Here is a 26,198-nt window from a genome sequence, read left to right as displayed (position 1 = left end):
AGAGAAAATCATTTTCTCCATTTTACATGTGGAGTCCTTTGTAGCTTGGTGGGTGTTTTGTGGCATTAGTGGTTGTTTACCCTATTTGATCAATGAATACAGTTCATACTATTTTGTTCATTGCTACACTGTACTTCCATCAAATGGTGCGCATCCCTGGAATATGTTTGTTTCTCTAGAAATCTGGTTTCTTTTGACACCTTTTTGAGGTCCAACTCTGTTGTCAGGAAAGCAATATCAAAAAGATAGAGCTCTAAAGCAACAAAGTGCCCTAATTGCTATATTGGCTATGACAGCCTTGTTCTTTTCTTTCATCACTAACACACTCCATCAGCCTTTTCTCTGTCCTCCCACTATGCACTCATCTCTTCAACATTTTGTCCTGTGACAGTAGAGAAAAATGGCCAACCTTACCTGGATTTAAAAAAAAAAAAATCTATTTCTATTTTTCTCCATCCCAAACACAGACACACTCACATACACACACATACATTTAATTATTCTGTGATGTGCCTATTTTCCCTCATCTTCCACTCTGCCCACTCTAAACGCTGGAGGTCACATATTTATTTTAAATAGTTTCTCTTCCAGCCGTGATGGCACAAAAGAAATAAAATCAGAGTTATTTATTACAATATAAAACATGTAGTTTCAGGATGGATGATATTGAATTTTTCAACAAGGTGCTCAATTCAAGCCATTGTCTCCCTCTCCCTGGGGCCCTGGCCTGTTACATGTTGCATTTAAGTACACAGGTCAATAAAGGTAATTGATAAGCTCTCATATGGATATATAGTGATGAATGAAGGATATTTCTGGTGCAATGAATCAAGCTACCTCTGGAGCCATAAATGGATGGTTATATCCCTCACCTAATGGGAATAAGCATAAACTCATTCTCCATAGTCAATTCCATAGTGTCACAGACAGGCACCTATATGGCTGCGTTATTGGTCCATCACTTACACTTTATGAGCACCTCAGAGCTGAAGCAGAAATGGTGCACCTGGTGGCCTAGTCATAGATTATTGGCAAGTCCATTCATTGATCTGCTGAAGGAGGTGATAGAAACATAGCATCAATCTTCTTCAAGCTAGATCTTTATAGAATGAACTAACAAAGTTGCTTTATATTGGTTAAGAGAGAAAAACCTAATATGAGATGTTTGCATTTGCCTGATCCAAGCACATTTAACAAGGGGACCTAAGTTTTGAAATATGAAGTGAAAATGATAGCGGCAATTTTAATTGAAAACAAATTGCTTTTTTTTGTTTTTGTACTTATAATTATTTCATATCATAAATCATATTTTTCTCTTTCAAAACAAATACTGTCAGTCCAAAAGTATCTAAACAATGTATTTCATCCCTAAGCACTAGTAGACATATCAAAAAATGCTACCCTCTGGTGGTTGAACACACACAAACACTGCTAATTCCACAAAACTGAAATGATCTTTAATGTAAAAACAAACACTGCAATTTCTTCTTTTTTTTTTTAACACCATGACATACAAACAAGTAAACATCATAAAGGATATTCTTACATTGGAACCATACCAACATAAGCACTGATAATAACATTTTGATTTTAACCATTAGTGTTAAAAATACATTCAATGGTGCAAAACCCATAATTATAGTAATAAAAAGAAATACTTTGGCATCAGGAGAGGAACTTGTAGCTTATTCGCATATTCAATAGTATTCATTCATTCATATTCATTACAAAAACAAACTTCTGTGTAGGGTCACATGCCCTGACATCACAAAACTGTAGACTGACATTATACGACATAAAAATGGTCTGCTCAGTGGGGGTGGCACCTGCATATGTGAACAACACATATGTAATCACCCCATTTTGCTTGTTTGAAGGTAACCTGTGTAACAGATAAAATAACATAGAATAGGATAAAACGTTTACTCGGGAAAGCAGTACTCCGATAGAAGTTTCATATGCTCAACTGCCACTGTAGAAAATCACATATGAAAAACTATTCCAGAAATCGTTTACACTTCACACTGAAATTATTATTTTTCCATGCATGTTCTCTGAAATGACTTCTCTTCCATCTTGTTGGTAATGAAGTGGTTTCTGAAGGTCAAAAAAGTGCATACATCTCTCAAAATGAGCCCTGCTGAAAGCCTTTGTCCAGTTCTGATATGATTTCTGTCTCTTTTAATAAGAGTGTTTCACAAGGTTAAATAAATTCTCCAATATGGAAAGTCAAGAGCTACTCTTCCAAACTTTGACAGATCTTTCGCACCATGAGTATTCACCTTTAGTCAGTAACCAGACGGCACTGAAAGGAGAACATTACTACATGGAAGAGACTAGATGCTTGTTGGTTGAAAAAATAATATAGAATGTTGTGAAAGTCTGTAATAAAAACCCCTGGGAAAAATATACATGTGCAGTAAATATTTTTCTCTGCTAAGTTCAGTACTTTGCTACAAGACCAACTGGCATTTACAGTCGACTTCAGGCATTTACATCATGCAAGAGGTGAACAGTTATTAGTCTCAGTCTGAGACAATCCCAACTGTCTTATTGAGCTTTAAACAGCTGTTCACCATCATCTAAAAGCTCCACTCACAGTTGTCCACAAAGTAGTCTATGCATCTTTGAACAACTAATGTTTGTTGTTTTTGAACAGTTTGCCAGGTAAAAACACGTTTACAGCGCTGCATTTGTTTGTATATCAGTTAAAAACCCCTGCTTTGAACAGCAGGGTTCAGCTTGCAAGATTAGAAACCGTCCAGTTTCTTGCTGTGTATGGTCAGTCACAATTAGCACTGTTCCTTGTCTTCAAGGTTAGGCTAAGGCACAGGCTTTCTCTTTTGGCCTCTGTCCCATCATTGTGATTCATTTTCATCACTGTCCACGTGGGGCCTTTCTGTTGATGTTTGAAAGGCTGTGTGCCAGTCTCTTGGTGAAGAGCTGGTGGGATTTACCACAGTAAGTGTGTGTCGTCTTCAACAGTTCCTCTTCGAGAGGATCCAATAGCGAGGTCACTGGGTCTGCACCAAAAGAGTACTGGAATGACAAAAACAATCCACTGGTTAGATTTTGTGTAATTAAAGTTGCTCAGATGTTCTAGAGATAAATTCCAAAGCACTGTATATTCATTTTGAGAATAAGATCCTCAATTTAAAATGTACTGATCTTGACTTACATAGAGACATTCACTAAATGCAAAGTATTGTGCTTGTGCTTTAAAAGTGCAGAACAGACACTTCATGTGTTAAAACAAGGAATAATGACCTGTACTCTCCTGTCGCTCCCTGTTTCTTCAGAGAGCTGAAAAACGGGGGTGGTGGTTGTCTAAAGGTTGGAGGAGTGGGCTTGGAAACATAAAATGAGCAGCTAAAATCCCAAACTACTGACAAAACTCCCCCGAGGATGGCTCTCAATCCCCCACTGTTCCAGTGGGATTGACCAGATTCCCTCAGTAAGGAAGCAAAGTGGTGCTTTGGGCAGCATTTGGGCAGGGAAGATACTGCAGCTTTCCCTGGATAAATTAAAAATGAAATCTGCAAGGCACGCTGAACTCAGATGGGACTCCAGATCTAATCTGATCGGTCAGCCGGGCAAAACATACAGCAGTCTGCACTGTTGGAGTCAGTTTTATGCTATAGGCTTACAGTCCAGTGATAACCGGGGATTAAAGAACAAACTTCATGTCTTCCCAATAATGAAGGAGCCTTTACAACGCTCCGAGGAAATCAAAGGGGAATTACCATTTTTTAATGCCAGCTCATTTGCTTGCGGTTGGGTCCTTGATACTGGATCACAGAGAGAATGGCGTTTTTATGAGCACACACACACGCTGGTCATAAAGTTGCATTTACAGTTGCTGTATTGATTCTGTGTGGCTGATGGGGCACTGTTGGTGTGCAGACTCCAACTCTAAACGTACGGTCGGTTGTAAAATTTAACTGCTGCTTCCTGAGCTCAGCTTCTTGCAGTGGAGGGAGGGAGGAGATGCTTTATGACAGACAGACCGCTGTGGTCTGTTTGAGAGACAGGCAGGTGGACAGACGGGGAGGAGCACTGCCGTTTGTACTCCCATTCCCTTGAATGAGAGGATACAGGGCCTGGACACTGATTTATGTACATTTGTCTCCAGTTTATTAAGAATATTAACTGCTATGAAGAAAAAAAAATATTTTAAAAAGGTAGAATTAATGACTTGTTGCAACATTAACAGTAGATGGATGTAGGGCTGAAATCATTTACGTCATTTATCAAGCAAAAATGCAAATCATTCACTGGTCCCAGCCTCTCAAATGTGAGGATTTGCTGCTTTTCTCCTTTTATATATATGTGTGTGTGTGTGTGTGTGTGTTTTGTTAACCAGGAAGGATTAACAAAAATCTAAATAATTCTTAGCCTTAGCCAAACATAAATGACATGTTTATCATCCTTTGTCTTGCTGTGGACATGACTATATCCTTCATTTGCTGATATTGGCTTTCGTTTTCCAAGTATCCACGAGGATGTTTGTTTGCATTCAGCTTGAGCTCAACCTGCCGATTTTAAAAGGACAGCGGTGAGCAGGAGGAAAGCGGTCATTTGGAATTCACTCTAAAAAGGGGGAGTGGGGTTTGCACCGGAATTATGTGGCATTGTTTGGTGTATTTTACAAGACGAAGTGAGCATGCACGTTTGCCATGCTGTGCTTGTACTGCCAGTAAATAGTCGGCGCCGTCAAATGGGATGAACTAAATTAGCCGCCAGCTAGGGTTAACGCTACTTGAAAATAAAATTACACAGTCTCTAAAATGGTGGACGGCCCACTTACTGCCCTTACCGCAAAGAATTATGTGTGTGTTGTTTGGTGTATTTTACAAGATGAAGTGACCATACACGTTTGTGTTTATTTGCCGGGCTGTGCTTGTACTTCAAGCAGCCGTTAGCCGCCAGCTAACCACACAGTTGTGCTGCTAGGGAAAAAAGTATGAGCAGTTTTTGATGGCCACTTTATTTCTATATGTCTATGTCACAAATTGTATTTCTGCCAATCACATGCCTTATATATGTGCTCTCCAACTAGCACTCACCCTTTTGCCAGAATTCCAGAAGCTTCTCTATTTAGCCTGCCTACCTGTGAGATTGTAGCATAGGATTGCACATTGGGCCATGTTTGATGTTGGGTCATTGCTACTGTGCCATTGCTACTAAGTAAAAGTGAGTCTGCGTTTGAGTCCTCCTTCCTGTGCCACTTTCCTGAGCTGCCAATGTAGTGCTGTCCTGTTACTTATTCACTCCATAACGCTACACAGATAGCCTGGGGTTCTGCTGCAGACAAACAAGCAAGAAACGGATGAAGTGGTCCGTCCAGTGAGATTAAATACAGAGGATCAACCTGTATTCCTCCATCCTCCTGGTAAACCAGACTTAATCACATATCTATGAAAGTGTCAATAGCTACATAGACTATTGGAAAAACGGCATGCCCAAAGCAACATATACAGTAGGCACATGTGTGTCTACTGCTGTAATTGATCCTGTCCTATAAAGCCGCAGTTTTAACTGCAGGCCATGGATAAGGTATGGATCCGCCATTGCTCTGATCTATGTTCAATGCTTAGTTAATAGGAAAGCAACTCCCAATGTTGATGGCTTAATTAAGTAAATGCCACTGGTGTCATCAATATTATTACACTGGTGGTAAACAACCCATAAACATCCTCATGGGGGAAATTAGCTTTCACTCCAACCCTTCTGAAAATGGTGGAGATTTGTGTTTTCCAACGCAGACAATCTGGTTTCACTAACACTTACGGTGTTTAGGGTCGGCACCAATCCAAAATCTCATCTAGGAGGGTAAAGAAACAGGGCAGTGGAGGAGAGCAGGTGTGTCACTAGGGTTATAAAAGGGCTCCTTCCATCAGATGTTACACTAAATTACACCTACGACACTTTGAAAAGGCTCAGGCTGTTATTTATTTATTTATTTATTTTTTTAAACTTTGGTGTACCGAAGATACTTTTAACAGGGTGCACTTGCTCGCTTTATTTCCCAAAATGCCTTTTGAGAATTTGCCTGACTTTCTGCATTCAGTATGTGTAGATGGAAATAAAAAATGTAATGCAATAAAACCTGTGATCATAATAAGAAAGCAAGTGTTTCCAGTCAAAACAGACAAAACAAACCTAAATATGCACAAGTGTATTCAAGCATCTCACATACACTAACCAAGGCATGCCCACCTTTCGTATGGCCTCGTAAACAGCCCTGAAGGCAGGCTGTTTGTGGTCGTGGTAAACCCCTCTGTTTCCATGCAGTATGTAGATGCCATCTTCTTCAGCTGACACACAATTACTGCCATAGATACAATGATCTGGACGATAATTCCACTGGCACGGAAACTCCAGCAAGCACTCTGGGAGTGGAGGTGCACAAACACAGAAAAACTTTAGTCGACAAATCTGTTCTACAAAAGGGCATCCTGTAGACTTTGACGAGTATGAGAAGATAATGTCAAACTTTTAAAAAATGTACATTTGGACAGTCAATAACATTTAATCCCTCTTCAAATTTGTCTTTGGAGGCTAAAAAGCATTATGTGTGTTATGTGAGTGTGCAGCCTTACCAGGGTTGTGGTGAAAAATAATATTCAGAAGGTCCTGGTCTCCCCAGGTTATGTTGAGTTTGTATTTCTGAAGTAGAGGCATCAGCAGCTCCTCCCAACGCAGCCCCACAGACGTCATGTCATTCTGTCAACAGACATGTATACAGTCTAAAAGATGCCTTTACTGTGTCAGGATGTTGTCAAATGTTGGGAGCTTCACATTGCAACAGGATCAAATTAAATCTTTTCACAGACCTTAGTGCACAACTGCAGCAGGAGGAGGACATCTTGTGGCCAATAAAAGTAGTACACTAATACAGTAAACCCAACAACATGGAAAATGTGTCTTCAGCGTTAAGCCATACCTTAAAGAACATGTTCCTCATCCTTGTCATGTTCATGAGCATGACCCCTGAGTTGATGCCAGTCCTGCCGTAGAAGGGGTGGCGGGCGAAGCGGTTGTACCAGGCGATACGGGGCTCCTCGTGCTCCGGTGCCATAGCAGCCAGCTGGGAGGAATTAAACTGGGACAGGAACGCCCACAGGCGGTCTACAGGCTGCAGGAACAGGATGTCTGAGTCGACGTACACGATCGAGTCGATGTCTTTTAGGATCAGCTGCACAGATTGAAGACACACCAAGACAGATGTCACTTAGAATATTAATGATGTGGATGCTCTCCAGTGTCTTGAATGGTGCATGCTGCCGGTATGTTGTGCAGTGGTGCTCAGGGTAAGAATATCTTTATCTAAAGAATATAATGTTTTTTTCATATATTTTACTCTAGATGTTATGCTATAAATTCATACCAAAAGTGAAACTGATGACCTGTAAAATTGGGCAAAGTATTTTACAGCTACCATATTTCCCAATTCAGAGCTCCAAGTTTTCCAGACCTTGATTTCCTAACTTGGGTTATGTTTTGTCTTTAAAAAGAACTCTAAAAACAAATAATTGAGAATGTTATAATGACGTCAGATATGTGTTTCCACAGTGGTTCTCATGATGAAGCGGCTTCACTCTATAAGAAACTCACAGGTAAGAAGAGCCTCTGAGACGCGCAGGGCTTGAAGAGTTTCTTCCACTCGGCTGCGTTCTCACTGGGGAAGCTGATGGAGTAGACTGTGTAGTTGAAACTGGAGCGAATAAAACCAGGCCACGATTCCAACTGGAACAAAGATAACACATTAAAGAGCTAGGAGGGACAGAGTATAGGATACGGTCAAGCAAGCAATTTGCTGGTCAGTTTTCAACTTATTATTCATTATTCAAATTATTTCCTACTCACAGCTTCTATGAAGCTGGCGTGTAGCGTGTCTTCCGTGAAGATGTGCAGGGAGAGGCGCTTGATGCTGAAAAGCGCGGCAGACTTGATCATGGTGAGAGTCTCCTCCAGCCTCTCCCCACAGGCCACCACGGCCAGGTGCATGGGAGGTTCAGGTCTGCTCTGAACGCCGCCGTCGCCACCACCCGCCTCCACCTGACCCCGCTGACGCATGATGTACCTGAGTGAGAGGATGGAGAGTTGGACAGATGTTATAATATGTGAAAATTGAAGTTCTGAGTATAATAATAAGCTTGTAATATTGCATGGCGGGCACCTATGGGTTTTGACAAAAGGCTACATCAGGATGGCGTAGGTGTCAGTCATTCCTTCTTGTTAGGATTTGTTATGACCCTTGATGCCAAAGGGGACATGATTTGAATTTGACTTTATTGTCTATAAAGCAAACACTCCACTTTTCTCTTTTTGAAAAAAGTCAAAAAGTCAATGTCAAGCCACTAGAGGATGTTTTAACATCAGCATTATGTCATGTTAGCAAAGAGTATGCCACCCATGCATTTCACTGTACATACAGAAATTTGAATATGTGACATAAATCCTTGAATCTTGAATCAGTTAAATGGTTTGACATCAATTCAACCATCCAGAAGCTAACCATTTTTATTGTGTTTACTTTTAAGTACACTTTCTTTTGTCTTAAATGACTATACTCAGATTAGAGTTTCACTGTGTGAGTGACTACCACCAATATGTCTTTGTCCTGGTATAAAGTGGAGCTGAACTCAAGTCCATTTTTTAAGCAAAAAAAAAAAAAAAAAATACCAATCATTGTCTGGTTCCAGCATCTCAAATGGGAAAAAATTGCTGCTTTCATAGTAAGTCATGGCAAACTCTTTGTTCATGTTTAGGATTATTGGTCAGACAAAACAAGCAATTATTAGATATCACTTAAGGCTTGGGGGGGTTAATGGCGAACCAGATAACATGTTTATTAAGTCATAGTCCTGGTCTTGCCTACAGCTATGATGGCAGCCATGGTTGGAAAGCAGAAGAAAACTGTTGTTTCTGCCTTTTAATTTAATTAGCTACACCTCGCGTCACTACAGAAAGATGTACTTTGCATTGGGCCGTTCAATCAGTCAGCGTCCCATTCCTATACATCACAAGTGGTACAGAGTACATATCTGCATCTGTACCAACGTTAATCGTATGACATGTAACTTTTCTCCCAGTTGTACCCCGTTAAAGCAGGAATGACCTGAAACACTAGTCCTACCTAGTGTACCAGTGTGGGCTTTGGGGCCCACTTTTGTCCGCGGCCCCTCGCCTGTCTTCGAGGACTCTCGGTGGGATGAACCCCCTCTTCGGTCCGTTTCCTCCGACCGGCACGTCCGAGTAAACCAGCTTACTGTAAACATACAAGCCCGAAAACACGGCAAACACCATGCACAACATTAGTGCACGAATGTAACGTCGCATTATGGAGTTTGAAAACGCAACGCCGAGCTAAAGTCATGACACAGAAACTAGCGTTTAATAATAACTGAAGCCAAAGGCAATAGAAACGAACTTCCGGTCAACGTTTAGAAAATAAAACTCATAAGGCGAGGCAATTACGCCCTCTGGCGGTCATGTTAAAACTCTGCAACTCTTTCCCCACATATCTTACTTTTCAAGCTTTAGAAAAAATGCTAGTAGCTTTATTGTTATTTGTCTGTTTGATCTGAAAGAAAGAGTTAATGTCTTGTCCAGTGAGACAGACTTGGAAGACTATATGAGATTACACACAAATTAAGCTCCTCTTCTCTCTGTAGCATGCTAAGACACTAGATTACTATGTAACAATGTAAATACAGTGTAAGAATTTTACAATGTGGAAAACAATATCACACAACATAATGGCTCAACAGCTGTCATGCTCATATCAGATTTGTATTGTTTTTGACCCTACAGTATATTATGCCTATACTTTTCTGCTCATCATATTTTTGGTATGTTTGATACTTTTTTGTTTAGATTTTATACATTTCACACACCAGAAACCTCACCTCCTATCTATAAAGAACATGTTTATGCATTAAGTCAGAGTGTGGCTCAGAGTCTTTAATCATTTTAATTAAAGAATGTAATTTTAAGAGGTGGGGTAGGATAAGTTAAAAAAAATCATAAATTGGATAACAAGATTACATAGTCAGTGTGGTCATTTATGACATTTAAGACCCATTTATACAAGTATGCACTTTTAAAATGGTGTAGCTGCTCATGTCTATACCATAATATAGACAATATATATATATATATATATATATATACACACACACACAAACAGTCTATGGTCCATACCTATGGTAATGCTTGAAAGCATGGCTCAGATATCTCATGTGCTGTATCACTCTTGTACTTGAAGACTATAATGTGAGGGAAGGAGAAACTATTTGCTCTGACCATTTTCTTTAGCTCACCTCCTACAGATTCAACGATTTTGACATTTGACAAACTTATTTGAAAGATGGGAGGCTTAGGAATGTACCATAATACAAATTATATACTTGTGATTTTCATTGTATATTGTAATACTTTTCATAAAAACGTCCGATACTTAGTGTGGTCTAAATTAGCTTCTGTTCACTTACTGTCCCTTTTCATATCTTTAGGCATACATTTTGGACTTTTACTTTGAAGGCGATAACAAACTTCCGGAATTTGTCTCTATTCAATCCGTTTCACTTGATGCACATCATGCAACAGAAGCAGGAGGTCGGGACCCTACATGGGGGAAGGGTGGGAGCTATAAGCAAAGTTGATTCCTCCCCCTCCCTCCCCCCTCAGGCTCCGTCTGCAGCAACCTTCAATTGATTTCACCTCTGAAAAGACCCATTCATGGCTTTAAGTGACTAGTGTTTTTTATTGAGGTGGCTCCACTAGACAACAGACCTGAACGTCAGCTGCATTTTCATTTAGTGTGGGAAAATTAGGTTATTGGCTGATGTAGTGGTTAATTAATTAGTGTGTAAACCATACCTTATGCTTATAACTACTCATTAAAACTCAACTATTACATGGTTGGGGATGTGCACAGTTTGGCATTAGGGGCCCAATCTGTAAACTAGTCTGAACCTGTATGTACTGTGTTGAAGATAAGCAGCAGTTATTAATTCGTTCACCAGGTGGCGCTAAAAACAACAACAAAAAATACTCTGCTTAGAAAAAGGCCATATTAGTATGAAACCGGCATAGATGAGAAAGTGACTAATGACAAAACGTAAAATTGTGTGCATGAAAAAGACTTTTTTTTGTTGGAATTTTGTTATTTTCTTATTCAGACATGTAATAAACAAGTTCACACATTTGAAAACAACTGAGCATGGCAAAGCAAAACAAAACAATATCAACAAGTGACACTAACATATTTTTAAGTGTCTTTCCATTTTTGCCACAACCAAATAACAAATGTCTTTCCGAACAGTTCTCACGAGTCCACACACCTAGTCCCAGCTAGTGCAGTGAACCTATAAGAATACGTCTCTGACACATTAAACGATGCTAACATACTAAGAGACATAGCCTGTCCCACAATATACTGAGACCATAATATTATCATGCCATGACAGTTCTCAGGATCTGTGCTAAAATGTTAAAGTAAAGATCTCGACAATAACACTGGTATGATGGATAATACAACCACATCAAAACATTGTAGTACAATATTTTAGAAATATCCATTTTATCTGCGTAGTATTCTACAGGTTTTATAAGTTATTGTGTAGTTAGGTTGATCTATCGTTGTTCTGCTGGGAGTTTAGTAGATTCTAAAGCTCCCCCACTTTGCTACATCAAAATGGAGGAATTTAAACAGTTTCTGAAGTCCATCACACCACCTATACAGCTGCTAAATGTGCATGTCCAGAAGTCAAAGCTCTTTTTCTGTTGTACAAGCACCATGCTGTATCCAGACCGGGTCCACTGCGGGGGCAGAACAGTATAAGCACCCTCTGGTTTTCCACTGTGACACTGAGCAGGTGCAGCCCTGTTTGTGCAGCAGAGATTAAAAGGAGAATACCGGTGCCGTTTACAGCTACAGCCCCTTAACTACCTTCTACATTTAGTTGGCAGTTCCTCAGTCATTGTGCAATCGACTATCTCTGTAACAAACTTGACTGTCATAAACCTGGCTTGAAATTAGCTCTTGTTCAAGAAAATAAAAGCACGCAAAATAAAAGCAGAAATATGATGATGTGCATTTGTAAGGCAACACGTTTTTGAAGAATTGTTACCGTATTTGCGTTGATGGTGCAACATTATCATAAAAAGGATGTCAGTGACTGGTAACACATTTTGTCTACATCATGTATTGACAATGTGACGGATAAAGTATTACCAAAGTTCACGCCTACTGTAATGAATTACAAAGCTTGGATAATTCTTAAAGCTGCATTAAGTGATTGTTTTGATAGCATGAGGGTACAGGAAGACTGCAAACTCAACTCAAAGAAACAAAGCCCTGAGAGACAGATTTTAGCTGTTATGGCTAATATGTTAGCAATGTATTGCCTACTTGCATATCTAGCAGACATATACCAACATAAGCATCCATTTGGATTAGTGTTTAGCCCAATATTTATCAAACTTTCAGCTCTGGTTTGGACTGTACTTGGCTAGTAGCTAGTTAACTAGCAGCTGTTTAAAACTTTCTTTACCAGCTAATAGCTAACTTCAATCTTCTGCCATTGCATGCTAGCCAGGTAGTGTAACAACAGCTTGTCTGAACTGGTTTGCTGGACATGGATGGTTGGTGGTTGGTGTATGTGAGAGTCATAACAATGAGCTAAAAGCTGCATATAGCTGGAGAGTTGGTGATTCTGTTCAGCTTTTCACATTACTCAAATTCATTAGATTCTATGTTTATATCAAAAATATCACTTAATGCATGTTTGTGGTTGTTGTTTATATACTGTACAAAATGAATGGCTAGATAGAAAAACAAAACCCTGATTGTATCTCTAACTTGGCTGACTGTATGCAGGCAAACTGGGAATAATGTAAAAACAGGGGTAGAGTCGATTATTGGCACAAACCTAAAACAAAAAACACCGGTATTATCCTTTAAATGTATACTATACCTTCCTGCAACCTTTAAAAGAGGACTTTTATCAAAACCTGCCCGGTGCCTTTACACGGCCATGACAAGCATTACCTGAACTAAACAAACCTGCTCCAAACATTACGCAACACACAAATGGTGCCAGTAGGAGTACAGCTGCTATGCTGTGTCAAAAAAGTCACTCTACAGCAGAGGCAGTCCAGAAGTAAAAGCTTGGAGTATCAAGATCAGGAGCGAAGGTTCGCTGTGAGGTTGAAGGTTCAGTGTAGGGACACTGAGAGTGTGTAGTAGATGGTTCAGGTTTATAACAAGTAGGTAATGATTCCAGACAGAGGTTAAAAATTCCACATGGGGGAAAAAAAGGTCACTCTGCCAGCCACTGAAGATGATATCAAGGGAAACCGCAAAGGACCATACAGCTTGTCCAAACTGAAGAAGTTCCTCGTCAGAATGAAACTGTCTCAGTAAATATTCTAGTAGCGAGCTTTGGACAACGTGTGGGATCCCTCCGGTTACACCAAATGTCCAAGTGAAAATGTTGATCACTAAAAACTTCAAAGATGGCGCAAAAGGTGTTTCATATTGCTTTCTAAATGCAGAATTCCAGTGCTGTGGAGAATCTTTAAACTGATTGAAACTTGCCAAATCTGATGTGTTGGCAACTTGTTCTCTGGTAAATGGGCAAACAAATCCTATTGAAATTTGAAATATCCAAAAGAAAGAAAGCAAAAAACAGTTTTTTTGTCAGTATTGTGCAGCTCTAAAATAGAGGCAGGACGCTGCACCAGCGACCCGTGGACTTGCAGATGAGATGTGGGTGGGGGCCAGGGGAGGTTTTGAGGGGGTGACTCAGTGGGACTCTCCATTGACTGAGCTCCCCTCTCCTCGTGGTGAGGAGGAGCGGGAAAGCCCCTTCTCTGTGTTCTCCGAGCTGGAGCCGTTCTGGCTGTGGTGGTCGGCCGTGGATGCGGCGCTGGACGATGTAGCCGAGGTGGACGAGGGCTTGGCCTTCTCCTTAAAGTCCGTTATGATGACTGTCAGGTCCCCAACCGTCACCTCCAGGTGCTGTGCGCTGCTCCGGTCAATGTTTTTTAATCTGGGCCTGGTGAGTGAGCGGAAATGTTTGGGGAAGGTGAGAAAACACAAAAAGAGAGCTGAGAAAGTATCTTAAGACTATTGTCTGTTTAAAATCCTGCATGAGGTTTTGTATTAATCAGCCCTTGCACTTCCCTTCAAACAAGTGCAAAACATTATCTTTGGATTTGATTTACCAAAGAGTGAAAAGCCCCTTGATCTTTTTGCTACAATGTCACTGAAAACTCCAAAGAGCATCTTTCAGGAACTGCTTTGAAATGTATTTCTGGTGTTTCCCACCCTCCTCACTTCTATCTTTTGAAGTGCTTTATGAAATATGACAACACATCAACCTAACGTCAGGTGGCAACATAAACACCATCTATAGTTTCTGGTGTTTATTCATGCATCCCTGTAATGTCTGATTCCTGTTGATCCCCCCACCTCGTGTCAGCTTGTTTACCTCATCTTTTTGTGACTGTTCTTCTTGAGCGCCGGCTCTCTGTCGCTCTTCTCCCTCTCTACTCTCTCCTTCTTCTCCTTTTTGGGCTGCGAGGGCAACACAAACTGCTGGGTTACCTGCTGCTGCGAGACGAGCTGGGAGACGGGACGAGGTTTCCTGATTCGAGGGGGGGGGTAAAGAGAGAGAGAAAGGGAGAGACAGTGTGTGTGGGGTGAACACATGGCTTCATGCTAGCATACCACCATAATCAAGAGCCAATAATCACCGCCAGTGCTAGTTAGGATGGTGCTGGTGAAGTGTTCTTAACACTGGCAGCAAGAGGAATCACACTGAGAGTGCGTTCAGAATAAAACCCAGGATTCAGCCATCTGTGAGATATGGATACCTGCACAGGCTTGTTTTAGCGCTCTGAGGGACACTGACGAGCTGAGATCTGTTTTGGTGAACACAAAGATGTGATAGGGATTATAAGTGTGCCAAATACACTTAATTCAGATGGTCTCAGTACAGTTCTACTTGAAGCTAACTCTCAGAGAAATCCATGAAACTGAGTGGTGTGATGCAGTGTGTAAAGAAGAAAAGTGACATCAGTTCTGATCTCAACTACAGTGTGTCATATTTTTATTAAAAAAGGTCACACCCGAGATGTCTTTCCCCTTTCCTCCCAAATGTGGACCGTCCAGTTCTCCTGCACTGCAGTCTTTGTGTCACAGCATAAATCCTGTCACCTGCCGCTTCTTTAAACAACCAGTAGTTGCTACTGCAGCATCAGGGGCATGCTCCCTCGTCAGTTGCGTTAGTGGCTTCTGTCGGAGTATAATTATCCTTGCAATGATGATTCTTTAAGATTTTGATTATAGATTATGTACAAAACACACAGTGATGTTTTTGCTGCCTTGGCTTGTTTCAGGCATCAAAAGTCATGGTCCCTGGTTGGTTATTGATGACAGAGAAAGTTCACTGATAGATGATGATAGCAATGACTGCCTGATAAGTGAGGATGATGCACCTTCATACACAGTCTCCACAAAATGCTAAAAGGCAAATCTCATGTCAAATACAACTCATGGAACATGGTTAGCTAAATGTTCCTCTTTCCAGTCACATTTCCATCTTCTGCGAGTGTCTGCTGTCTCAAAAATGATACATTATGCAATTGGTCTGGCAACAGTTTGCATGCATGAAGGCTGCGATCTTGTTTCTGTGCAGGAGTGTGTGTGTGTGTGTGTATGTTTTGGGGCTGGCAAGAGCCCTAGCCGAGAGGCGAGTGTGTTGAAAAGGCCATCTGTTGAGGGAGCCTACACATCTACTGCCTGATTTTGCACACGCACACAGAAGCACATTCGCACAAAGACACAGTTGTATGTATGTACGAGTGCACTAATGCACATCCCAGCATGCAGATACTGCACCAAAAGCCAAAGTGGTGTAGGCCTACAAATCAAAAATGGGTGCACCTGAAAATGCATGCATGCTTTATAAACAAATGCGATCAACAAGACAACGCATGCACTAAGGCGAATTTAGGCACATGCAAATGGCTGCACAAACCTACACACACACACACACACACACACACACACACACACACCAGTGAGCAGATGAAGCATGAGGGCATGATGAGAACAGCACAAGAGCAGTGTGTTTTCTGAGCCCTGTTGAGCAGCTGTATTTACAATTATAGCTAAACATTAACACTGAAAACTAATTTCATAATACATCAGCCAGTTTCACTGTTTTACCAGCTTTTTATGATTTTAACAATAGATCAGGACCTATGAACAGTGGCTGGTTATATGCCAAAACTGCAACATCACCTTCCCTTTTGAAATGTAAACTTTAAACTACTGCTCATAAAATCTAAATCATGTATCTTAGAATTTAAGCTAAGCATTGCTTTGATACTGTAACACTGTACAACAGCTTCACTCAAGTGTCCTAACCTGTGTATGAACCCTTCGAAACGTATTGCAATTACAAAACATTGGCTTCCAGGTGCATCATGAAAAATGTCCTTCTGCACTTGCCTAATGTAATTATGAGGGTGTAACACAGTCCAAGTACAGAGTGTACAAAATGTACCGGACTTGCTAAAAATCCATCCACAAAATTAGTCTGAGCACCTGGCCAAGTGTTGCTGTGTAATGCGCCACATTTTCGCCAGAAAGAGCCCTGGTGGCCTATTTAGCTTAATTTAGAGGCTTCTACCTCATTTTCTAAGAGGAAATATATAAGCCAGGCCTGCTGGTCTGCTGTCTTGTTCTAAGGGCAAAGCTGTTGTTTAACAGTTCTCGGATGACCTAAATTGGGGCCCAGCTTCAAAGAGTCTCTCCCAGAGTCAGTTTTTTTTCCAGAGTTATCATTGCCTTCACAGAACATGCAGTGATGCTAGCAAGGCTAGAGTGAAATGCAAATGGGTCTCTTGGCCTACATAACTGTCTGATGGGGAGGAGATGTAGAGATCCTCCAATATGTCTGTCTTGTCAGCGCAACACTGCAGAACTGCTGACACCTTTTAAATAAAAGCAGAGGCCTCTCAAAGTCCTCGGTTCCCAGCTCAAGTAATTTGCTGCTCTCCTTGACATCCTTTACCCCGATGCAATGAAGAAATGCCTGGCCTTCTGAATTTACTGAACCTCACACACAAAACAGCGATTGTCACAACAGAGTCGACCATCCCGCCCTCGGGCCAAATGTTACCAGCTTCCAAAAATAAAAACAAGACAACTGGCTGCCTCCTTCGGAACATCCTTTGTTTTATCTTTCTTTAATGATTTCTGTTCAGGATGTCATTATGTGCTTTCTGTGTGATTTATTGTATGTAATGAACAGATGAATTACTGCTATCTAATTAGTATGTTTTGCTTGATGTGCGATCATGAAAAAATTTCACCTGAGGCTAATTATGATCTTTTCAATTTAAAACTAAAAGACTGGCTGTGCCTGAGAGCAATTGGGGCCAAGTATAAACATATTTTGTACATCCTATCTTCTTCATGCACTACAATGGAGTAGATTTTCACTAATAGAGCCAGTTCAATAACCTGGAGGTGAAAGAGGAGACAGACAACCTAATATTACGGTGAGGCAGGCCTAAACAGAGCTGCCGCTGTTAACCCAATCAGATGGTTATTATCTTAGCACTTAGGCCATCGCTACTGGCCTCCATCTGGAAGCTGAGTGTGTGTGTGTGTGTGTGTGTGTGTGTGTGTGTGTGTCTATTGATTTCAACAGGAATTTGTGTGTGCCTAATGTAACAGCCTATTCTTTCTGACATTAATACCGCGTTGGAACTGTTGTTCCAAACAATATTAGCTCCACTCATGCCATCTATTCTACAGCAGCTAATCCCACACTGGGAAATTAGGACGTTACAAAGAGGGCTTAAACACACCGAATTCTATTTCACTGCAAAAGGAGAGGTTAAAGAAAATTATGGATATTAATAGCAATCTCTTTATTTCTTAGCTTTTAATTCACAGAATGTAGATAGCCATTTTCTTCCCGTTCACTTGTGCTCATGTTTTATTAGCTCGATAAGATCATTCTTAAATTTCCAAAGCATAAGTGCAAAACACTCACACCATCTTCTCTCTTGCTTTAGATGAAACAAACACAATAAGCATAATTTTCACTTTCAACCTCTCCAGCTCACAATCTTTTACAGCTTTTGTTTTTAACCGCAAACTAAAGACAAACTCGTCCTGTCCTGCTGACGGCAGGGGCTGGAGAGTAAAAATGCTGCCACTGATCCCTCACACATTTCACTGACAGGGGAACTCTGGCTGACCCCTTCGCAAATATGTCATAACCACACACACACATCTACACACCATCTATTGCTATCTCTCTCTTCCCTCCTTCTGATGCACCCACTGACCTCACACTCCTCAACCTATGGCCTGTGCTCAAAAAAAAGAAGAAGAAAGCAGTCGAAGAACCGACACTACCAGAAAATATCCCTCTGCGCCTGATTTGGTCACAATCTGATCAATGTTTGTCCATAACAAATTCAGTAGGTGGTCAAATTATGACTCAGGATGGTTTGGCCAGACTGTCAAGTTTCTATCACAGAGGACAAACGGGTCATCAACACCACAGCTCACAGAGACTCAGCAGTTGACACAGATGGTGTGGTAGTGTGTATGAGCCAGAATCTGTTTATAGACAAATCATAATAACCTTTAGGAAAAGATGACTTAGAAAAACAGCGATTATGAGTGGTCTCCCACAGACAATGGGAATTAAAAGACTTTTCAGTAACTTTAAACATCTTGCCTTTTAAAATTCAAACACTCCATTGAGGCAACCAGGCGGTTTGGTGTGATTAGTTTTGACCCCAGTAGAATGGGCAACATACGACTGATTCAATGTCCTGTGAAAACGATGTATCTCCAAAATGTCGACTTTTCATGAGTTCATAAAAAACGGCCTGTTTTTAGCTTTGTGGCAATTTATTTTCCAGATTATCCAATGGGGTTTTAAGTGGGTTATTTAGCCTAAAATGTGAGAATTTTATCAACCCCTAAAAGCAACACTTTCAGTTTATCTGGGAAATTCAAAATCACCAAATTTGGAGATACATGTTTTTTACTAGACAGCGACGATTGGTTCTGTGGCCTTTCAATGTGAAAAATATTCTACATTTTATTATGTTTTTGGGTGGACAGACCCTAATAAAACCAAACACTGTTGCTGTAATCTCCACTGCAGAGGCTACCTCAGGAGGTAGGTGCTAGGACAGAAAGGGCCATACAAATGAGGTGCACTGATGTAGATGCAGTATTTTTCTAAAACACAAGTGTCTTGCTTTGAAAGTCTGTGGCTTTAGTTTTGGACTATGTCTTTTGTTTTGAAATATTTTCAAAGCTCGAAAAGATGTCTCTAGTCCTGGCAGGGCACCTCTGGCCATTATACCAGGCATTTGCTCTTTAAACCTGTAGAACTGGTAATGCGTTACATCTAAAAGACAGCAGTACAGAATTCTGCAGATGTTTGGACTGCTTGCTGACATTTGTCGAGTACATTGTGTGATGAGCAAACAGCCCACAGGACAGCTGATGGACTGAAAATAAGAGCTGGAGTGCACTGCTATAAACAAATCTCACCTCACTGTTCTGTGATGATTGTAAGATCATTGTGAAATAGCTCATTTTATGCCCTGTTGAACACTCTCTCAATCTAGGTGTAGGTGTATGTGTGTGTGTGTGTGTGTGTGTGTGTGTGTGTGTGTGTGTGTGTGTGTGTGTCAGGTTTTCTATCAGCGGGTTGTAGGCTGCTCCTGGGAGCTCCTCCAACCCAATGATTAATGTCTCTCCCTGCCTGTACATGCTACCACCATGTGTGTGTGCGTGTGTGTGTGTGTGTGTGTGGAGAGAGCGAGAGAGTGACAGATGGCTCTCCACGTCCTGTGGTTTATGACACCTTCTACAGCCCGCTAGCCACATTATACCACATTCTCCTCTCTCACACAGGCCTGTGTGAGAGAGTGCGCGCGCACACACACACACACACACACACGCACGCACACACACACACACACACACACACACACACACACACACACACACACACAGAGCAGTATGCCATGCATCAGTGTCACCGCAGTAATTACAGGCTTATCACGTAGCCATAATCTTGAGCCACAGTGACGTGATAACAGCCAGCTTCATTGTCCCTGGTGTACACTCAGTGTTTGTATGCTGTGTGAGCGCTAAAACCAGTAACCCACACGACTGAGCCGACTGTGTGACTTATAAGAGGATGTAATTTAGATGGCATGATCAAACATTGTGTTTTACACGCATGAAACCTGTTTATATATGCAATTTGCACGGCACTTTGATTAATAACGCTTAAGGTGAATAAAAAGACTGTAAGGTGAGAGTCAAATGTGTTGCTCTCTGCTAGTTGCACGTTTTGTGTGATCAGATAACACTAACATTAGCACAGCAGCCAAATGGCGTTGTCTGGTAAATCAGCTTTCAACCACACGTTGCCAGCTAAAGAATGAGATTAGTTTCTGATTTAAAAGGATTTGTTTGATTCCTGACCCTGTAAAATCTGTAAAAAAAATAATTAATTAATTAATTAAAAAAAGGTGTGGAGGAGGGCAAACCTTACCAAGAAGCTAATAATACACCTAATAGAGATGTAAGGATAGAGTAACTGATTTTATTGCCAAAAGGAAACGCTGTATTAAAGTACTCAAGTCTTGTAAGTATAAATGTGTGTAGCAGCGGAACAATATGGAAGAACAGCTAATTCACACTTTACTCTGTGCATTTCAAATGGATCCATTTTTCTTCAGGCAGCATTTTAATATATGTACATACTGTTTTGTATATTACTATTCTGTGGCGGTCGCACACATTTTTAGCAATGCAGCTATTTTGAGAGAATAATCAGATAGAAAAGAGAGATAATTAATTCTTTCCTTTTTGCATTAGAAGTTCTGTATTGCATTTTGATCCCAGATTTAGAATCTACCATCCACTCTGAAGATGAACTTACTCTATGCAACTCTCTGCCATGGCTCACAGTTTCTGTTTCACATAATCAGGTTGCTCCTGCGAGCTGATCAGTATTTCATGTTTATAATAGATATCTACTGCAACCAATCGCCGGCTGGATTCATAAAGTTCATACAAAAGCTTCGAAATGGCAACAATTTCATTACCAATATCTGCATCAGATGTTTTTTTTCCACTGCACTCCTTTTGGATAACATTTTATTTCACTTATCTTGTTTACGTGTGATTAATCATGGTCTTCTTTTGGTAAAATGCCCAAAATCTGCTGGCTCCAAATTCTAGAAAATAAAGATTTGCAGCTTTTCTCTGTTTTATATCATTGTAAACAGAGTATCTTTGGGGTTTTGGACTGTTGGTCAGACAAAACAAGACATTTGAAGATGTCACCTTGGACTTGGGTACATTTTTCATTATTATAAAATAATTGTCAGATTACAGTTGCACTTCTACCTATGGGTATTGGTTTAATTTGTACTTGCTTTAATACATAGTTGCCTTGCCTCTGTTCTTGCTTTGAGTTTTTTATTTTTATTTGTATGTATAAATAAACTCAAAAATGCTGGAATCCTGCACTAGATACTTTGTACTACGTCATATTGAAAGCTACTTTTTAATGAGGGTAAACCAACTGCAACTGAGCCAACTGCACAATTACAGCCCAATTTTTCGTGTGTGCACTGCACATGAACTGCAAGGGCGAGCTTGTGCGGAGGATGATAAAACAACATCTAAACAGCCAAATGCTGACAGTTTCCCAGCCAGCACAGAACGGCTTGTGCTTGTTTAGGTGGAGCTGACAAAACCTGCACATCAGTCAATCTGTCACCGAGAGACGCCCTAGGTTAAGTTCAACTCCTGGAGAGAGAGAGAAGGAGACGCAGAGAGAGGGAGACAGACAGAGAGCAAACACAAATAGCTGTGAGAACGAAGAGATAAAAGGTGGGGAGAAAGTGAACACAAACAAGAGAGCCAAAGGCGGAGAGAGAACTAATAGGAACATGATCGAGCTCACTGTCCTGACCTGTAGAAATATAATGCTGCTAAACAAGCTCCTGAACGCAGAGCATGCACACAGTGAGTGTTTCCCTGGTGGGCCTGACTTGTCAGAGCTCAGCTCAGTGAATAGATGCAGGTGGTGGAGGCAAGACACCACAGAAGGTCACACATACACATACACATACACACACACACCGCTCTATTACACCCAGTAGTATTTGGCTAAGAGCGGTGTTTAAGTTTGGGTTTAACAGCTGTCTGTCAGCACCACTTCACATGACATTTTCAAACATTAGACAGGAGCATTAACTCTGAAACGTGCCTCATCTTCCATCTTAATCCAGGACAAGAATGTTTGACAGATGAGAATATTTAAAACACCCATTTCTGTGTGTGCAGGTCCCACTTGTTTTTCTTCAAATTTGACTTCCTAGCTACACAAGTTTCCGAGCCGCTGACAGAATTAGCGGAACATCAGCCAGTTTCCTCTTTGTCAATCTGTCTCTCACTCCCATTTCACTCCACCTCCTCCGATAAGCGAGTCCAATCCTGCTGATGTATCCCTGTCTTCAGTCAAACTCGCAGCCTCGACAACGTGCTTTCAATCAGCTGCCAGCTTCGGGTCCCTGCAGTAGATCATCTCTCCACATCAGAGGGATCTAGGCGGCAAGACCTGCTAAACCTCACCTTCATAAAAAATTCATCTTTATCTCTCAATGGCTATCTACATGCAAACTCTCTTCCTCCTAAAACATTTCTCTACCATGTCCTAAAATGTGGCCTTTTTTTAGCACCCATCACTTCTAGTGCTTGCTGAAAAGACACAGATCCTGTCAGGAAAAGTGACATTTTATACAGTTAGTTGGTGTTTTCAATCTCTATGACAAGTGATAAGTTGATTTAACTTCCTCAGCTTTGACAGTCCACACTGGCTGTCAAACCTGTGACCTTCAGGCTATGGGACACTCCATGCCTGTGTCAAGCATTAATTCATTACTTTCACAGTAATAGCTCAGTCATGCTTGTTTAGCAACCAGCAAGGGAATTTGCCACGTCCTACATTTATATTCTGCATGTCGTTTGCCCTTTAGCACCTTCAGCTTGCTCGCTGAGATATCCACTTGTCTGTTGTGTTCGGTCGTTAACAGCTGCGACCACCTGTGTGGCCATTTTGCTGCAGCATTAGCCTGCGTGTGGCGTGAGTATGCGTTTGTGTATGGCCTTCTGCGAGAGCATGACAACACTACTACTACTACTACCACAACAACATTTCTGCAGCACTGCAGTTGAGAAGACAGTGGGGTTATTAACATTAAATAAGACCTTCTCATGGACGTTTTCTAAATTTGTCGCCGAGTGTCAGGGGTGTAGCGAGGATATTCTGGGTCCTTGTGTCCTTGCCAGTTTCCTCAAAAAAATGCCCAGATGGGGAAGACAAAGGCTGTCACAGCTTTTGGTGACGTGAGGATTCAGACAGGTTCTTGGCAAAGCCGCTTGTTTTTACAGAAGCACACACAGAGTCCCTGGAGTGTCCTCTCAACAATCAACGCTCAATTGCAATAAGCTAGACCCTATGACAACAGCATATCTGCTTTATGTTTGTGTGCGCAGCAACACTGCACTTGAGTGTGTATTAAGAACGTGTGTTTGTGTACGAATATGTATGCAGTCATGTGTAAAATTTGCATGTTGAGTGCATCTGTACGTCAGTGTGTGTGTGTGTGTGTGTTTGTGTGTCTCTGATGACAGCAGGCTGATTAAGTTGTTGCATAGTAATGAGCTATCGCTGTCTGTCTGGCAGCTGCTCTGACAACCTCTCTTCACAACTAGCCCTCCCACACACACACACACACACACACACACACACACACACACAGGCACATAAGTGCATGCACGAACACGAAAAATACCACAATTCTGAAAAGGCATCAAAGCTGACAAGTGCACTGATGCGTTGTTGTTGCTGTTTAAACCATTGGGAAAGTTGTACTAATGCAGAAGAGGATAAATGGCGATACATTAAGGAGGGATATCATGTAGCAACACACACTGCTTCCCATAGCCAGAGCTAACGGCTACACATCCTCTCCTTCAGCCTTTGTTGTGTTTTCATCCTGATAATGACTGCCACTCAGGAATAACAGTCATTTCCTGCTTCAAATCACTGATGTCAGGACAAATATCAGCCACAGCACAGAAGGCACAGAGTGCGTATGTACCTACATGCTGTGTACTTCTATGCTTGAGTACCTGTGTTTGAGTTTGTGTGCATGCATGTTAGAGGAAACTACCCCCTTACAAATATCTCTGGGGCAACAAGATGGATGTGTGTGCTTAAAGAGCAAGCCATCCCTCTCCCTCATTTTACGGAGGTCAGTGTCAACTCCCGGGCAAGAACATACTGCTCAGAGGGAATGTGAAAAGAGAATTATGACTGCCATATCTTTAGCACAAAAACATACAGAATAAATGCAATTATCACCAGAAAACTACAGGAAAAAAACTAGCCATGTTTGTTTATGTTTACTGTCTGAACTGTATATAGTTAGTATATAGGGTTAAATATCTTAAAAACATGCGATTATATGAATCCATTTTCTCATGGTACAAATGCACAAATTGCTTAGATAGAGAGGGGTGGTAGTGAGATCAAACTGTTCCTCATTTTGGTGGGGGGGGGGCGCAGCGCCTGAGTCCCCAAGGACCCCCCTTTGAGACCCGCTAATGCAAAACATACCAAAGGTAATGTATATCCATCGCCTTACCTTGTTGATGTCCCCTTCCTGACATCACACATCATGCACTTAAAAGCTTCTGCCGTGTTCTTGTACGTGCACACGCTGCAGTCCCAAAACCCCTCGTCGGAGGAGGGCTTCGGTTGACGCTTCGGCCTTTAAAACAATAAATGTAAAAAGAAAAAGAAAGAAGGAAATTAAAAAACGAAAAGAGATGGTAGGAGAGGAGATGAAAGGGGGGCGAGAGGAGACAAGAGTGAGTTCAGCTCGCATCCACGAAGGCTATCAGTAGCAAACATCTGGGTAAGCCTATAGGATTTAGGAAATCATCTGCAAGCGCGCTGTGATCCGACACTGTAATTGGCGATGAGGTTTTAACACCCGCGCGCGCACATACACACATGCAGTGAGAGAGAGGAGAGAGAGAGAGCGAGAGAGAGACACCGTGGAGAAAACCCATTTTTTCCCGTGCGCTTGTCGATGTCCGCTCCCCTCTCCTAGCTTGAATATCTCGGACACACTGACTCGGTCGTTACCTTGTGGGACTCCTCTTGTCGCCCATGCCAGACCAGGGTTTATCTGGAGGTGCTGAGACGAGCAGAAGTCGTGTTATTTCCGATAATTTTAGCAAAGAAGCGATGCGCCTGTACCGCTCGGCTTCCAGCTGTCGTGGAAACTCCGCTTGGGAAATGTTCACGTGACTCGCTTTGGCCAATCAGAGGCTGGGTTACTTCCCGAGGCTGACATTCCTCTTGATGAATCTATATGCCGCCTTCACGTACCCGCTATAAGCTCGTTCTTCTGTGTATTAACGGTGTTAAATATTCAGTCATTATGGAAAACGTGACCCGTTTGCACGCTGTTCTTCAGCTTACTCTAATATACAGCCGTATGTAGGTAGGTTTTCATCCTACTCATACACTAATACATTTCACTAATTTTCACACCTCGGGAAAATATACTGAAAAAAGACCTTCTCATTCTGTTTGATTGTCATTGGCACATGCTTGATTCACTTACGGACACAAATACATTGCATCTTTTGCACAGAACTGTTCAAAGTCTAAAAAAAAAAAAATAGAATATAAACACAAAAATTAGGAACATTGACGTGCAGTTACATAATAATTACACATGCGACTAATGCATAGTTTCCCTACTAGTCATCACATCTAAGAGAAATGTCTCTTTGCAGCAGTTACCTCTTTATCCATTCTACTTGTCATGAGCCCTATAACTTTTTAATTTCCGACAGCACGTGAATGCAACAAAAGCCATAGTAGCTAATGTTGCGTCTACAGCAATGTGTTAACACGGGTCCCGCTCTTGTCAGCTCACTGTACTGGGAATCCTCTCATTTTCCTGCATCTTCGCATTTGATTTGCAGACTGCAGAAATGCCGCAGCAGTTTAGATCACAGGCGCATAAAA

The 26,198-nt window shown here is 41.3% G+C and overlaps 2 protein-coding genes across 2 annotated transcripts; both read right to left on the bottom strand.

Annotated features, from left to right (window-relative positions):
• Positions 1–1,435: 1,435 nt before the first annotated feature.
• Positions 1,436–9,808, bottom strand: gxylt1b (glucoside xylosyltransferase 1b). Its single transcript, XM_044185696.1, has 7 exons — positions 9,143–9,808; positions 7,870–8,086; positions 7,618–7,749; positions 6,947–7,198; positions 6,603–6,726; positions 6,220–6,392; positions 1,436–3,039 (listed from the first exon to the last, which is right to left on the bottom strand). Exons 1-7 carry the CDS (start codon positions 9,343–9,345, stop codon positions 2,878–2,880), a joined length of 1,263 nt encoding a protein of 420 aa, XP_044041631.1. The 5' UTR covers positions 9,346–9,808; the 3' UTR covers positions 1,436–2,877.
• Positions 9,809–10,057: 249 nt separating this feature from the next.
• yaf2 (YY1 associated factor 2) lies at positions 10,058–25,508 on the bottom strand. The gene is made up of 4 exons (XM_044185705.1): positions 25,305–25,508; positions 24,799–24,924; positions 14,505–14,660; positions 10,058–14,069 (listed from the first exon to the last, which is right to left on the bottom strand). Exons 1-4 carry the CDS (start codon positions 25,328–25,330, stop codon positions 13,817–13,819), a joined length of 561 nt encoding a protein of 186 aa, XP_044041640.1. The 5' UTR covers positions 25,331–25,508; the 3' UTR covers positions 10,058–13,816.
• Positions 25,509–26,198: the final 690 nt, after the last annotated feature.

The sequence above is a fragment of the Siniperca chuatsi genome, linkage group LG23 (genome assembly GCF_020085105.1).
Source record: "Siniperca chuatsi isolate FFG_IHB_CAS linkage group LG23, ASM2008510v1, whole genome shotgun sequence".
Taxonomy (NCBI): Eukaryota; Metazoa; Chordata; class Actinopteri; order Centrarchiformes; family Sinipercidae; genus Siniperca; species Siniperca chuatsi.
Note: the sequence above shows the minus strand (reverse complement) of the source record. Positions and strands in the feature narration are given on the sequence as shown.

Bases quoted from the DNA above. Each gene is read 5' to 3' on its own strand.
- gxylt1b (XM_044185696.1), bottom strand. From the start codon at position 9,345: ATGCGACGTTACATTCGTGCACTAATGTTGTGCATGGTGTTTGCCGTG. The intron at 7,750-7,869 runs GTGAGTAGGAAA...TCTTTGTTCCAG, and splicing joins ACGCCAGCTTCATAGAAGCT to TTGGAATCGTGGCCTGGTTT. The intron at 6,727-6,946 runs GTATGGCTTAAC...GTCTGTTGACAG, and splicing joins TGAGGAACATGTTCTTTAAG to AATGACATGACGTCTGTGGG.
- yaf2 (XM_044185705.1), bottom strand. From the start codon at position 25,330: ATGGGCGACAAGAGGAGTCCCACAAG. The intron at 24,925-25,304 runs GTAACGACCGAG...ATTGTTTTAAAG, and splicing joins GACAAGAGGAGTCCCACAAG to GCCGAAGCGTCAACCGAAGC. The intron at 14,070-14,504 runs GTAAACAAGCTG...CTCACTCACCAG, and splicing joins AACAGTCACAAAAAGATGAG to GCCCAGATTAAAAAACATTG.